The 15,431-nt window shown below is 34.4% G+C and overlaps 1 protein-coding gene across 4 annotated transcripts in view; it reads left to right on the top strand.

Moving 5' to 3' along the window:
* Ptbp2 (polypyrimidine tract binding protein 2) overlaps positions 1-15,431 on the top strand; it is a 65,180-nt gene that overhangs the window by 30,892 nt on the left and 18,857 nt on the right. For all 4 annotated transcript variants that reach the window (XM_021157894.2, XM_021157893.2, XM_021157892.2 and 1 more), the window contains exons 5-8: positions 640-783; positions 4,669-4,833; positions 4,921-5,031; positions 11,538-11,733. In XM_021157894.2, the coding sequence (XP_021013553.1) occupies positions 640-783; positions 4,669-4,833; positions 4,921-5,031; positions 11,538-11,733 (616 nt within the window). The remainder of the gene's footprint in view (positions 1-639; positions 784-4,668; positions 4,834-4,920; positions 5,032-11,537; positions 11,734-15,431) is intronic.

The following is a 15,431-nucleotide window of genomic DNA, read 5'->3' as shown; positions in this document are numbered from 1 at the left end:
ACTTTGTCTCTGTAACTCCTTCCCTGGGTGTTTTGTTCCCAATTCTAAGAAGGGGCACAGTGTCCACACTTTGGTCTTCATTCTTCTTGAGTTTTTATATGAGACCTTTAGGATAGTAACAATAAAATTTTGGTGCTAGAAAATGCTTATTTTCTCTAGTTTAAAAAAAAACAGATTTATGGAATGTAGTAAATTGTAGATGGAACCAACAAAATAGAAGGGTATTACTTGAATTAACCCCAATATTATTTTTAAAATTAAGTGATGTTTTATTATTTTCAAATTATATATCTTGTTTGTGGATATGTGCATGTGAGTTAAGGTACCAGCAAAAGCTTGTGGGTGTTCCATTCCTTGGAATTGAAGTTTCAGGCAAGGCATCTGTAAGCCTTGTGGATGGTGATGCTGTGAACTTAGGTCCTCTGGAAAAGCATTAGGTGCTTATAGCAACCATCTCTTCAGCCTCTCAGTCAGATGCTAAGTTCTCTTTGTTAGAGCACTGAGATGGAAATGAGGTTATAGTCTAGGCAGTATTTCAATTAGCAGATTAGCTTACACAGACGCTTGAGTTTGATTTAAGAATTGTAAATTTTTATTTAAGTTTAATTCATGGTATCTTTTTTAAAAACTCATTTTCAGGCATTTTTGGAACTGGCAACAGAGGAAGCAGCTATTACTATGGTTAATTACTATTCTGCTGTGACACCTCATCTTCGTAACCAACCAATTTACATCCAGTACTCCAATCACAAAGAACTAAAGACAGATAATACATTAAACCAAGTGAGTGTTTTTAGGTACATAAATAATATGGCCGATAGCATCTTAAGACTAATAAGTAGTATATATTAATAGAAAATACTTTTTATATGCATTTTTTGTTATCTTTAAAATACTTTAGTGTGTATATATACATGTTACGTATTCTTTTATAAAAATAGGTGCCTTTCTGATACTCATTTTCCTGATTTATTATTAGATTCGTTTTACTGTTGTTTTTTTTTTTTTTAAAGACGGCAGAGATTGCTACTTTTTGCAGGTTTAAAGTTAAAAGATTTTAACCTGGAAATTGGGACTGAGGGTTATTTAGACCCTGTAGCAAGCAACAGAGTGAACGAACACTGGCGAGAGATGGGTAGTCACAGCTAGAGCTGGTGGTCAGGTGCAGGAGGGGAGGGGAATGGCTCAGGTGGAGGAGAGCTTGGAGCTGCTGTCAGGGCAAGGATCTTGGTAGCATGAATTGCACTGCTCTGCCTCTGGGACATAGGAAATCCAAGGCCATGTTTGATTCTCGGTATTCTTTCATTACAGAAGTTTTTATTTTTCTTTTCTAATGGCATATTTTCCCTTGAGAAAAACTAAGACTGAAGAACATGTGAATTTTGGCTTTTGAAGTATACAGATACTATTTAAAATTAATAAAATAATATAAGTATACTTTTAGACCAAAATATGTTAATTTGCTGTAATGTTCTAAGAACTTTTCTTTAACAGTGCGTGTAAAAGCTTTCTGTGTATATTGCTTCAGTATGATTTTCATTCTATGTAGTGCTGTGGATGGATCAAATCCAAGGTCTTGAGCATGTTAGTCGATCACTCCATCACTGAGCTATGCCTTTCATTTTCAAAGATTCAAAGGAAAGAAATATATAAAAAGGAGAACAAACCTAGATGTATTATTTTAAATTAGAAATGTTACTTAAAGTCCCATATAGAGGGTACTTTGGTATAATGAACTTCAGAGTGGCTAGACAATAAATTACTTATTCTATTATGGAAGGAATGTTCAAATTAAGTAAAGTTTTTAGTTTTCAAAAGCCCCTCAGACTGTTTAGTATGTTTTTACCTTTTAGTTGGGCAAAGAAAGAACCTTGCAGTTCTTTAAAGGTTCTAAGTACAGTTTTATTTTCAAGATAACTTAGCAGAGTTTGAATGCTATCTCCTCTTGAGTTTTCCCTTTGTGTTTGTCTTGTTCTCACTCTCCTGCCATGCTCGTCTGTTTCATTCCTATTTGAGAATGCACAATTGGAATTCTGTTGGACTCATATAATTCCCCCTAGATTAAAATGAGGACTTGGATGCCATGCTTGTCCCCTGTCCACCCCCCAAATGCCAAAGGACATTTGTTCTGAGCTAACAAATGTAACTTTTAGGGCTTTTGATTCTTTTAAGGATTTATTGGTTTTAATGTTGAGATGATGAGTCAAAGGCAAGAATTGAGTTGCTTGTTCATTATCCAGACTTTGCCTTAGTCTGGGTCTGTGCTTCCTTGCTCCCTGTTTTGTGAACCTTCCAGTTGCTGCTCTGATTCCTGGTTTTTTGTTTATGTTTTTGTTTTGTTATTGTCATTGTTGTTGCCAGGATAAGTTTGAACTGGAATTTGACAAAAATCATTTTCAGCCTAATGTTTAGTATTTGTTACATTATTATTCACTTACAAGTATTTTGGCATTTCATAACAGAGAGGCAAGTAAATACATGTTTGGCTATAGCCATTTATTATATGATCAAGACCTATGAGTTCACTCTTTAATGTGACCTGTACACTTTTCCCTATTCCTTGCTGCTACTGTTGCTTAGATGATGACCCAGTTATTTGCATTGAGTCCCACTAAGTTATTCTCCTGCATCATGTCTTTTTTTTTTTTTTCCCTTGGTTAGATAAAGGCCTAGAACACCTACTGTGTCTCCTCCCTTATGGCCATCTGGTTGCCTCGACTTTTACCTCAATGTAATTTCAAAAAGTAATGATGTGTTAGTCCTCTAGCTGGATGAAGTTTCTCTTGCTTGAAGTCTTTGCTGCCACTGTGCTCTCACTTTTAGATGTGGGTAAGGCCAGTCTGGGCTATGTAGCAAAAGACCTATCTATAAAGAAATAGACAAGACACCTAATAGCAGATGTTGGAATTGATATCCAAGGAAGCTTGAATTCTCATATAGAGGTAACTGGGATGTAAATTGGTAGAATCATTTTTGAAATATATCTCAAGTTGAGCATATGCATGCTGTATACTTAATAATTCCACTCCTAATTGCATGCTTGAGAAAGCATATATATATATATATATGTAAATAAAGAGATACGCCAAAAAAAAAAAAAAAATCCAGGGAGCAACTATTACATTCTAGGAGTTTAAAGCTAGTGTGCAGCAATAAGAGAAGTTGTGGAATATCTGTAGCCAAAAAGGACTGAACAAGCTCTGTGTATTTTGGTAAAGCATAAGTGTACATCATAAAATGGTATTTCTTGAAAGCCAGACCACAGTAGACCGTAGATGTTATAGTTCCATTTCTTTATTTGGGAGAAGGCATGGTTCTGGTTTCTGGTACATTGGTAGTGGTACAGGGGTTTGTTTTGTTTGTTGGGTTAATATTTTTTTCAGATAAGTTTAATTTGTGGTATTTTACTGAGGTCTCTTCCAAGTATTTGAGCCTTTTTCTGTGTACATGTAATATTTTGAAAACCTAAAACCTATATTGGCAAACTAACTGTGCTTCATGTACTAAAACAAAGTCATTTGTTACTACTATTAGAAATTGTAATTGTCAAGCTAAAAAGGATGGTTAGCACTAAATAAGCATGGAATTAATCCCATGAAAAAGTGTGGGATTAATATGCTTTTGTATAGATCTTATTTCTCAAAGGATGGTGAGGGGATTGGTACAGGAAAGGAAACTGATGTGACAAAGTTGCAGGGAAAACTTCACCTTTTTTATTTATCGAATTTAATGTGGGTAACTTGCAGTTTCTAGTTTTAAAAGATTTGAATTTGTAACAGATGTTATGGTATTTAATGCTGTCATTTAGATAAATGTCTGTAGGGAAATGTTGCTCTTAAGGTCTTTATTTTCCACAGTAGTATTAAAGTATCAAGTAGTTACTGTTGTAAAATGCTGAGTTTCATTTGAGGTTCTTGTGATATATGAATGTGTAGTTAATATTATTTAGCATTTAAATGGTGTTTATTTGGATGTGTGTGCCGACTTTTTGAATCTTAGGTTGTGTTATCCTTGGTTTATTCTTACAAACATATTAATTCTTTTGTGTTCTTCTTTTCTTTCAGAACTTAATTGTATTTTTGTTATTTATTTACCAATAAAGATTTGTCAAACCATTAAGATAATTTGAAATTTAAATATGGTGCATTTTGCAGGGTTGATGGTATATTATCTACCATAAAATATACTGAAAATAATCCTTCATAGCATATTTGAAAATGCGCCTGATAGTTATACTAAAGACCACATTAGTTTCTGGTCAGATTTCATATTATTAGTGTAAAAAACTGTTTTAAATCTCCTGTGTTCATTTTTTAAGATTGTATTAGAAATAATAAACTTAGTGATAATTTTTCTGAAAGATTATTGGTAGTCCATTTCCTGTAGTGTACCTGTTTCATAGAGGGAATAATGTATAATATGAAGCTAAAGTTTTTTTATTCTGTAAATTTCTCATCTAACCGTTTCTAGTTATAAACATCTATCCAAGTAAATCATATTCTTTCAGAATAAATGGCATGACCTGTGTCAGCATTGGTGTTAAAAGTGTTTAGGTAACTATTTGGAAACAAATGTAGTGGAATACTTGAGCTACAAGGAGACAGTAGTAAAACGTAACAATGTAAGTAGAAATAATGGGTGTGTTACTTGTCTGTTACTTTTTTTCAGCGTGCTCAAGTAGTTCTTCAAGCTGTGACAGCTGTCCAGACAGCAAATACACCTCTTAGTGGCACCACAGTCAGTGAGAGTGCAGTGACTCCAGCCCAGAGTCCAGTACTTAGAATAATTATTGACAATATGTACTACCCTGTAACACTTGATGTCCTTCACCAAGTAAGTGTCATTTGCTTTGCATAGTTGCTTATAGCTTGAAGAAATAATTTAGTAGGTGATGATGCCTTGATTTTAATGTTTTCACAGATATTTTCTAAGTTTGGTGCTGTATTGAAGATAATCACATTTACAAAAAACAACCAGTTTCAGGCTTTGCTCCAGTATGGTGATCCAGTAAATGCTCAACAAGCCAAGCTAGTAAGTTGGGGCCTCTTGAGATAGTGATGTGTTTTTCATGCATTCCTGGGGTTAGTTTAACTTAGAACAACTGTAGCTCTAATCAACTGTAACATAGGCCTGTCTTAGATGTTTGTTCAATTTGGTTGTAAACTGTGATCTTGCAAAGACAGTGGGGTAGCCTTGTGCATGCACACAGTTTAATGTACCTTTTGCTAGGAGTGTCATAGTAACTTCAAGGGATTTTGGTTTACATACTTCAGTATTCTGGTCAGCTCTAGTTACATTGTGTCTTACAGGTTTTGTGGGGTTTTTTGTTTTGTTTTGTTTTTAGTTTTTTAATGCTTTTTAGTCATACCATTTATTTTTTTAAATCATTTTTAGATATGAAAGGTAAGAAACTGTAGAGAAGCAAGGTTACCCCTTTGTCATGATGCTGTTGAAAATTTATAAATCCCTTTGCTTCTTAATGCCTAAAGCTTTCTCTCTAATTTATTCAATTCTGGTTTTACTGTTAAAACTTCTTTTGCCAGGTTATTTCATTATTAAATAATTAAAAATGAATATTAAGTAATTTTATGAAACTATTAAGTCAGTTTTTTATGTTAGTCTTACCTAATTTTTTACTTTTGATTCTTTTATTTTCATACTAATCATGTTCTCTAGTGTTCTATTGATTTCTCTAGGTCAAGATCACCCGTCTGAAAGTTGGACTGGTTTTTTATTGTTTCATTTCCTTTGACCTACCCAATCAGATTTGGCCAGTAACTATGCTTCCAGTAGCAAACAGCTCTGTTAGTGATAATGGCATGATTGCAATACAGTATTTCTCCACTTTGTTGATAGAAAACAGTGTTAGGATTTAATGAAGTCCATTACTTATCTTTTTTTTTTTTCAGGTATTTTAGTCTTAGCCTACTAGTTCTCAGGTTATATAATCTTATTTTACTATGCTTCCTTTCAGACACCAGTTAACTATTAAAATTCTCTCTTGGCCAAAATACTTATTCTTCACATGCCTTACCTCCTGTATTTATAAAGCTTTTATATTAATGTGGTATAAGATTATACTATTGGAAATGACTAGAGACCTATTTTTATATCATTTTACAATGTTAAATGTATTTGTAAGTGGTGTACTTTTTTTAAATGTGTATTTTATATATCTGTTGGGTTGTGTCTGTATGTATCTCTTATCTGTTTGATCCAGAGGAAAGTATTGACAAAGGATCAGTGAACTGGAGTTTGTTTAGAATTTATGTTCCATTTGTTAAAGAAAAAACAGTTAATATATGTATCTTGTCAAAATAATCTATAGTTATCATGTAATATTATGATAAAGTATTACAATTGTTTTACATATTTGCGTGTGTGTACATAAGCATCCGATTATATGTGTTTGTGACTATTTACGTATGCTTGCTTACGTTTTCTATACAGAAGTCTAAAGTGATAATTTTAAGAGGAATACACTTTCTTAAGTCCACATTCTGGTAGCTGAACCTGTTAGCAAAGGAAATGATACTGACTTTCCACCATACTTCCTTGTCTTATTTTCCTGTCACGTAGACTGCTTTGGAAATGTTTTGATGAGTGTTGCAGTCTGCATTCTTTGTGCCTTTATCAAGGGTGTAACTAGAGAACATTGCGTAGTATCCTATCCTCTGACATTTTTGAGTGTCATCAGAAAGCAGGCATTCTTCCTGGGGAAATCCCTTCACGTTCCTTTTTTAGTCAGCACTGCTCTGTTTTACAGAGTTGGCGATGATGCTTTACTCGGTCTTTTCTCACTCTCATTTATGGCTTTTTTTTTTTTTTAAGTCAGATGGGAATTTTAGTAGTCTAGCAAAATCTAATCTGTATCCCTATGTCTAAGTATATATGCCTTTCTTAAAGAAGGCATATATGTCCATCAATAAAGAACAGATCCATAAATTCATCCTTTGTTTCCTTCCTCAGGCTTAGTAGAAATGGCATAATTGTCTTATCTACTTTGACTTATTTTTCCATTCTGACTGCTTATCACCAGGATTTCTAATACGCAGAAGTTTCTAGTGAATTTACTTCAAATCTTGCTGATTCTCTTCTGTACATGTCTCTCCATCTTCCTCCATCCTTTCTTCTTCTTTTAAGTATAATCAGGTTTCTTAAGCAAGCTTTTTGCTGCTCATATCTTTGTTCTCCTCATTTCTCTGTGCACCGTAGTTTGGTTTCATCCGTAATTCCCTAAACTACCCTTTTAACTGTGGTAGTGGGCACTAAAGTTGGAGTAGTCGGTTTCAGTTTTAAATTTGCTTATAATCTGTGGGTGCTATTTGACACTCTGACCCCACTTTGGTAAGGTTTTCCCTCCTAGTTTCTGATACTTTCCCTTAGATTTCTCCTTCCTTTCTTTTCAATTGCCCTTCCCCTTTCACGTTCTGCTTGTGTTTGGCAGACTTTATTCATACAACTTAGTTATCCTTAGTGCTTTTGTTAACTTCTCTAGCTCAGAACTTTACTAAAAGACCCAGACTAGGAATCTAGCCAATCATTGTACACTTTCAAACTTAGACTGTTCTCATTGCAACTTGCGGTTCCTAGTGTTGCTCTGTCTCATAGTGTAATATGCCAGTGTCATTGTTCTTAACAAACCAGAAAACTTGGAGTCATTACTCCTTCCTTCCATCCTGTTTTCAGACATTGATTCTGATTCCTGAGTTCCTGTTTGTCTGTCCTTCAGCTGTTACAACCCTAGTTTGAACAGGTATTACTCAAAGTTTTTCTCTGATTTTTTTTTTTAACTTATGTCATTATAAAAATAACGTATTTGTAGCTATAGTTTACGTAGTGCTGATGCTAATAGAATGTTTTGTGTGTTTACAAACAAGTAATGCTGTATATTTTCTCTATTTAGTTTTAGTTACACATATAGGCTTCATTATAGTATTTATACCTGTATATAATATATTTTAATCACAGCCATGCTTATTAATTATCCTTTCTTGTTCTACAATTCCTGTTGATCCCTTTCCAGGAACATTTGGGGGATTATTACAGGAGCAACAACAGTCTTAGTTACTTTTTCATTGTTATGAACAGATACCACAACCAAGGCAACTTATAGAAAACTTTATTGGAGGCCTATTCTTATCCTTTCCAACAATTGGGAATCAAGTATTCAAACATGAGCCTATGAGGTCCAATTTACTAGTGCCTACACTACCGAAGAAATGTCTCTCCCTAGTTATCATAAGTGCCCATAGACTCTCATTACCCTCTTTTTTCTGGTTAATGGAATGTTGGCAGGCCTAGTCTTGTATAGATCTTGCGCAGGTAATTACAGATGCTAAGCACTCAAGAGTGCAACATGTCATGCCCAGAAGACAGTTTGAATAACATTCTACCCCTTTCCTTGGCTCTCTCTGCTATGGTCCCTCGGCATTTGAGAGGGTGATACAGTTTCTTTTCTTAGAACTGAGCACTTGTGTCTCTGTAGTTAACTACTGCTTGCTGCCAAAAGAAGCTTCTCTAAGCCCAGAGGTGGCAAGTTCAAGAACAGCATGGTCATTTGAGACTGGTAGACTATGTGCTACAAATCATCTCATGCAGAATGAGCTTCTTGTCCTTTACCAGCAGTGCATAGAAGTTTTCTGATCTGAGCCATCAGGACATCATCTGAAGTTAGGGTCATGGTACTTGGCTGAAATCCATTCCTTCAGGATCTTAGGTTGTTCCCAATGGGGTTTTAACTTCGGTTTTGTTGTTTGCTTGCTTTTCAGACTACATGATGATTTCAGCTTAGACACTACTGGCTTTCTCAGTGTCCTTCAGTGACTATCTTTTGTCCTTAGGATAAAGTCTGTAGTCATCAGCATGATTTAGATTAAATGTTTGCTTGTTTCTTAAGTCTCATTTCATGAGTCCCTTTTCATTTGCGTCAAACTTCTTTAAATACTTAATAGGTGTGCTTTCTGTGATCTTTGAGGCTTACAGTGTGCTATTTCATTGGTTAGGACTGCTTTCCTCTTCACTTACTTTTACTTTTTCCTTTAATCAAATTCCAGTTTAGAAAATTCTTCACAGAGAACTTACTTTGTACTTTGAATTAGAATGGATTTTTTAAAGTAATTATTTCTTAGATAACTGTTTTCTGTTAGTATGAGTGGATACTATGTCTACTTTGCTCTCTACTACGTCTATTGAGCTGAAGCCATAACAACAATCCTAATTATCATAAAGTAAAGGTCTTCATATTTTTGTAAGAAAACTCATGCAGTATACTGGCAAAGCAAAGCAACTCTTTCCTTGTCTTGTCAGTAGCATTTTACCTTGGAATGTTTAAAGCTCACTGAAGCCTGTAAATACCCCAGTTTTAAAGGTTATTTTTTGCAGCAGAGTTGTAACAACAACGCGTGAGTAGCCAATGTCCTTTTGCTTTTGTTATTTGAAGTCCATGGACTGTATGTCTTTGTAGATGCGAGATAATGGTGCTGTGTTGTCTAGAATCTTTTTCATACTGTCATTTTGTTTTAGCATACCTGTGGGTTACATTTTACCTTTTACGAAAGCAACAGCCACAGTAAACTCAGATGCTTGCAGCACTAAAATCATGCCCTTCAGTCTGTCTTACAGAGAAGCCCCTGCTTTCTGCAGATGTTCTGGAAACGGTGATGTGGTGGTGCTCTGTGGACAGTTGCTGGGACTTGCTTCACTCCCTTTTGACTTTGACATTTTGCATTTATAGGAGTTTATAGTGGTTCAGGAGTTTTAAAAGATTATATATAGTCTACCAGTGTGGAATTTTATGTTGCAAATAGTTGATTTGAACTACTTAATTACTGTTAAAAGTCCAGGAGAACTCGGAACTTAGAGCCTCCCTAAAGAAAGCCCAACAACCTCTCACTAAAGCAAGTTATATATAAATAGTGCCCATTGAAGTATCTACATGTTTCACTGTGTTCTTGTAATTGTATATTCTGTCTTAACATTTTCCTTCATTTTGATGCTTGTGTTTTATAAATTTTAATTTATTGTGGCAAATTTTTCCTAATTATTTCTACTTAGTGTCTAAACTTTTTTTATTGGTTATTTTATTTATGTACATTTCAAATGTTATCCTCCCCAGTTTCCCCACCACAACCCCCCTATATCTCCCCCTACCCCCACCCCCCAGCACACTCCTGCCTCACTGCCGTAGCATTCCCCCACCCTGGGTCATAAACTTTTTTTGAAAGTAGGAATATTTGAGAAGCCTTTGCTTGTTACAAATAATGTTTAGCTTTCACTGACAGTAGCCTTTGTTCTAGCGAGTTCATTGTGGTCTGCTGGCTGCACCCAGCATACGACTGGTTTGTGTGTAACTCTTCTTTCTTGGGATTGTAAATACAGCTTGAAATGAAGCTTGCAGAAGTTTTTCAACATGATTTCTTTCTGCCTTACTTACAGTCACCTTACTTCATACAAATTTTAAACTAACTAGATTGCTGTTCTCCTCTCCTTGTATGACAGAATTATATATAAAATTTGACTAGTTGTTTCTCCAGCTTTCCCAGTCTCTGTGGCTGTGTGTCTTTTACTTGTGTACAGATATTTTTCTAAAAGTTAAAATTGAAATTATCAAAGGTTTCTAAAGGGTGTTGTAGTAATTGCTACATTGATTGTAGATAATTTGGCATTCTGCCTTAATATCACATTAAAATAACACTTTGAAAAGTCTATTGTAGATTTAGTAATTTTCTGTCAGTTCTGTTAGCATTAACCTAGGGATGGTGATTCAAGCCAGCTCTAATGAGGTAATATGTACTCCTTGATAATATTTAATTAGATACCTAAGGGTAAAGTTTTGCTACTCATCTTCTGATAGACATTTGCAGTACCGATATTCACAGTGCCATTTAGATTGCATAGAAATCAAATTCTGTCACTGGTTCACATTCTCCCAACAGGAATGACTCAACTTACTGTAAATTAATATCTATTAGTGGTTTATGCTCCACAGGAAGAAACGGGGTTATTTTACATTAAATTCTTGATAAAATTGATATTATTTGGTGTCTTTTATATGGTATATATTTTTTTTTGTCTAATGGCTTGCTTGATCTAAATGTAATTTAAATAATAATGTTTATGAAATGCCTTTAAGTTAGTTTTTTACCAGGCCTGTGATCTTGTTGTGATGGTGAATTTTTTTTCAGCTCAGTAAAGTTTTTGTATATTCCTCTCGTGTGGTGTCCAGGAGGAGTTGGATCAGCTCATTTTAGTGTTGCCATTAGGGCTGACTGTGTGTGTGACTGTTACCAGGTGTTTTTTGTTTTTTTGTTTTTTTTAGGCTGTTTTACAGCTTTTTATTTAAAAGTATTACATTGATATTGAAATGGTTATATTTTAGAGTTAAATAGCATTGCCTATTTAAGGAAGGCAGTGAGTGGTAGAAACTAACACATTTAGAACAGTAGCATGGCTTGATGTGTGAAATTTTAATCCTTTTCCTGTTTTTGCTAATTTTCAAATTTATGATGGCTGATATATTTTATTCACTTTTACAGGCCCTAGATGGTCAAAATATTTATAATGCTTGCTGTACCCTAAGGATTGATTTTTCCAAACTTGTGAATTTGAATGTAAAATACAACAATGATAAAAGTAGGGATTATACTCGACCTGATCTTCCATCTGGAGACGGCCAGCCTGCGTTAGACCCAGCCATTGCTGCAGCATTTGCCAAGGAGACATCCCTTCTAGGTAGGACTTTTACTGTCTGTAGCACCTTTCCTCCATTGCTCTCTGGGAAAGTGCCTGGTAACCTACTGTAAGTATGATTAACCTTGGATTTCACACCTTAACAAATGACGTGGAGAGTTTATGAGTTTTCTTGCCTATGCAGAGGGTTGTATGAATGCCATTACAAGGAAGCCTTTAACTTCCTGAGGATAACTAACTAAAAATATTTTCATCTTACCCCTTTTTATCACCTCACTTTTCCCACATATAACTCCCCTAAAATAAATGAAGAAAAACTTGAATGAAAAAGAATGTTATTAAAATATGTATGCTTCAGATTTGGCATTCTGTCTAAACCAAAGGTCTTTATGTGTTCTTGTTAGGGTGAATTTGATTGCTTTAGCAGTATGCAGAAATAACAAAGTATTTATGAAGATGAAAATAGGAGTCCATGGGTGCATGGAATTTTTTAAAAAGTATAGTCCACTACAAATGTTGAAAAATTGTACATGAAGATTTTTCTAGAACATGCTTATTGCTCTTCCTTTGGATGTGGTTATCATTATTTTACTTTACCCCTACAATGGATGGATCTGTGCTACTTACATAAAGTGCAGTGTAAAAACAAGCAGCTGGAAGTTGATTGACCGAAGAGTGGGGGAAATGTAAGTTAGAATAAGCAAACTGATAATGTCAAATTTTAATCGTTTTCTTGAATTTGTTCTGTTTTGAAATTTTACTTTGATATTTTTAATACTATCTTCATTTCTATTTCTGTGTGGACGTTTTCTCTGAATGTATGTTTGTATACCACCTGTGTAGAGTGCCTGTGAAGGGCAGAAGAGGGCATCCGAATCTCTGGAACTGGAGTTTACAGTTGTTAGCTGCCACATGAGTTCTGGGACCCGAGCCCATGTCTTCAACAGGTCACTAAGTGCTCATGACCACTGAGCCATCTCTATCCCCAAGTATAGTATCTTGAAATCAAGGTTACTAGCTAGAGAGAATCCAGATTGATGGTTGAGAAAGAAGAAAGTAGCTTCTAAAATTTTAGTTTGTGCCCATCCTTTTACAAAACAGATGAGTGTTGAAAATACTTATTACAAATATGTAACAACTCCATTCACTTGTAAATGTATAAAAATGATTGGTATGAATGCAAAATGAGTCTAATGTTCAAGAGCAGTTATTTGCAGTTAATTTTCAGGACATACAAAACTGGTAACCCTTTATGTTAGCATTTGCTGTCTCCAGCACCATGCACTGCTGTTTGTGACTAAAAATAGTAGGTAGATGCTTTAGGTTGTTCCTATTAGCAGTGTTCCTGACAGAATTTTATTTGCACTGTAGGTTTGGTTGAAGCCTTGGTTGGTTTATAGTTAACAGTTTTTAATGGCAGTGTCAAGCTTGAGATGATAATAAATGATATGCAGCTTTTAACTCTGTTGGACAGAACTTTTACAAAAAGAGTAGAAAGACCTGTAATTGTAGCTTCTGGTTTTTAGGCATTCTTCTACATTTCCCTGGTATGTTAATGAAACCTCAAGTAGCCAGACTAAATAGGTAGTAGCAAAGATTTTATAGTCTAGAAAATTAAACAATCACATACCACTTTGTAAAAAAAAAGTTATGGGTAAAATACTAAAGAAATGTGCCATTTTTAAAACACTGTTGATAACATGAAAAGATTCTAAGAAGCTATGTGTATGTTTGGATCCTAGATAGAGGCATATTTTTGAGGTCATTTGGAATTTTCTAGGGAACCGAATAACTCTTTGTTGTGATCTTAAGGCTTTGGTTAGAAAATATAAAGAAAAAAAAATCTTTAACAGCATGGAACTGGAGATGGCTCAAGTTTTAAAGTGCTTGCTCTGTTGGCATGATTCAAGTACTTGAATCTCAAGTACTTATAGGAAGCCTGCATAATAGTCACCATTTTTAACCCCAGGGTGGGGACTAGAGAAGAAGGGGACAGGAGGATATGGAGGACCCCTGGAGTGCATTAGCCAACCTAATTGGTGAGTTCCAGGTTAAATTTGAGGAATTAGGCTTGCTTTCCTAAACTCTTCAGAAGTGGACTTTTTACTTTAACTGTTCTCAAATTGGTTTTAAAAGTTTAACTTTCAAAACTCCAATAATAGATTCTGTAAGTTACAGTATTCACAAGAGATACATTCATACTAACCAGTTAAAGTTTTGACTTTAGGAAAAAAAAACCAGTTATATTTAGAACTTAAAAGTAGTAGAAATGATAATTTTAATAACTTATAATGGATATACTTATAATCTTCATTGGCTATTTTTGTTTTTTGCCGCAGTACATTGAATCTTTGAAAGTGGACATTAAAATATTTTTATTAAAAATCTTTACCTTAAATTATTTTCTAAGATTATACTTCTAGAACTATTGAATAAAAACATTAAAGATTATTAATAGCTTTACAAGTTTCTTCCTGGAAGATATGTATTAATTTGAGATAATATAAATGGTGTAGAAGGTTGTATTTTTGCCCTGTCAGCACACCTTTCTTGATTGAGACAATGTCACTGTGTCAAGAGAGCTGCTGGAAATTTGCTTTCCTCCCAGGTTAGCCCTGTACTCTTGACTTTTTTTTTCTGCCTCAACTTTACTAATGCTGAAACCACTGTTTTGTTCTTATACTTGACTTCATTTCTTTTTGTCAAAGCATATTAAATTACTGGGGAAATGTGTCATTAATTAGAAACTAATTTGTAGTTTTAAAATACTTGTTTATAATTTTTCAGTTGTCAGGAATCTTTCAGCTGGTGTGTTAGGTAGTTCTTACAAAGTACGTACTAGAGATTTAGGTTTGATTAGGATATGAGCCGAATCTGGAACTTGTTTAGGTCTGTTACCTTTCAGAAAAGTAATTTTAGTAACTATTCTCATTTTTTAAAAGAATAAAGTTTATGTCTTTTTAAAACTAAGGTCTTGATCTTGCCTTAACACCTATTGCAGTCTTGAAATAGTGAGACTATAAGTCTGTGCTGTGTGTACAGCTCAGTGCTATGTTTCTGAAAGGTTCTTAACACTTTCCAGGGGCATCTAATGCTCCATTAGTGATGTCGCCACTATGAAATGATAACTGTCTTTTCTCTATTTTTTGCCTCTTAGGATATTTTATCGGGTGACTTCAGAGTACAACCAAAGTAATAGTGGCGAGATTCCGTTCTTGGTCAGTCTTTCTGATGCAGAACTCCTGAAATAATCACTACAGTGCCCCTTTACTGAAAAGACTATACTTATATTCTTTCAAATATATGGGGGTTCACTTTGCTTTTTATATTTAGCTGCTTTGGTGAATGTCTTTACTTTCCAAAAAGATTTTATTTTAAATGCTAATTATTTTTAAACTATCACTTATACCTGGTTTCCCTCCCTCTTTTACTGGGAATCACAGTGTTTTGGTAAATGTAGTTTATTTAGAGAAGAAAAACACAGTACTTTGTAGATACTTAGAATGTAACATCTAAATACATAATCATAAGCTTCACAGTATATTTATTCACTCACATACCTCTTTCAGAGGACAAGTTGGTCAAAATTATTTACTATAAGTCAGCATTAAAATTTTTGTCAAGGTAAATGTTAATATATTAAGAGGTGGGTAGCCTTAGAAAATTGTTAGAAATGATTTTTCATGATCATGTTGCCACTTAAAAATATTAGAGCAACTAACCTGTCAAAAGAATAGAGT

Source organism: Mus caroli, chromosome 3 (genome assembly GCF_900094665.2).
Source record: "Mus caroli chromosome 3, CAROLI_EIJ_v1.1, whole genome shotgun sequence".
In the NCBI taxonomy this organism is placed as follows: domain Eukaryota; kingdom Metazoa; phylum Chordata; class Mammalia; order Rodentia; family Muridae; genus Mus; species Mus caroli.
The sequence above is the reverse complement of the archived record's forward strand: the minus strand, read 5'-3'. Positions and strand labels throughout refer to the sequence as shown.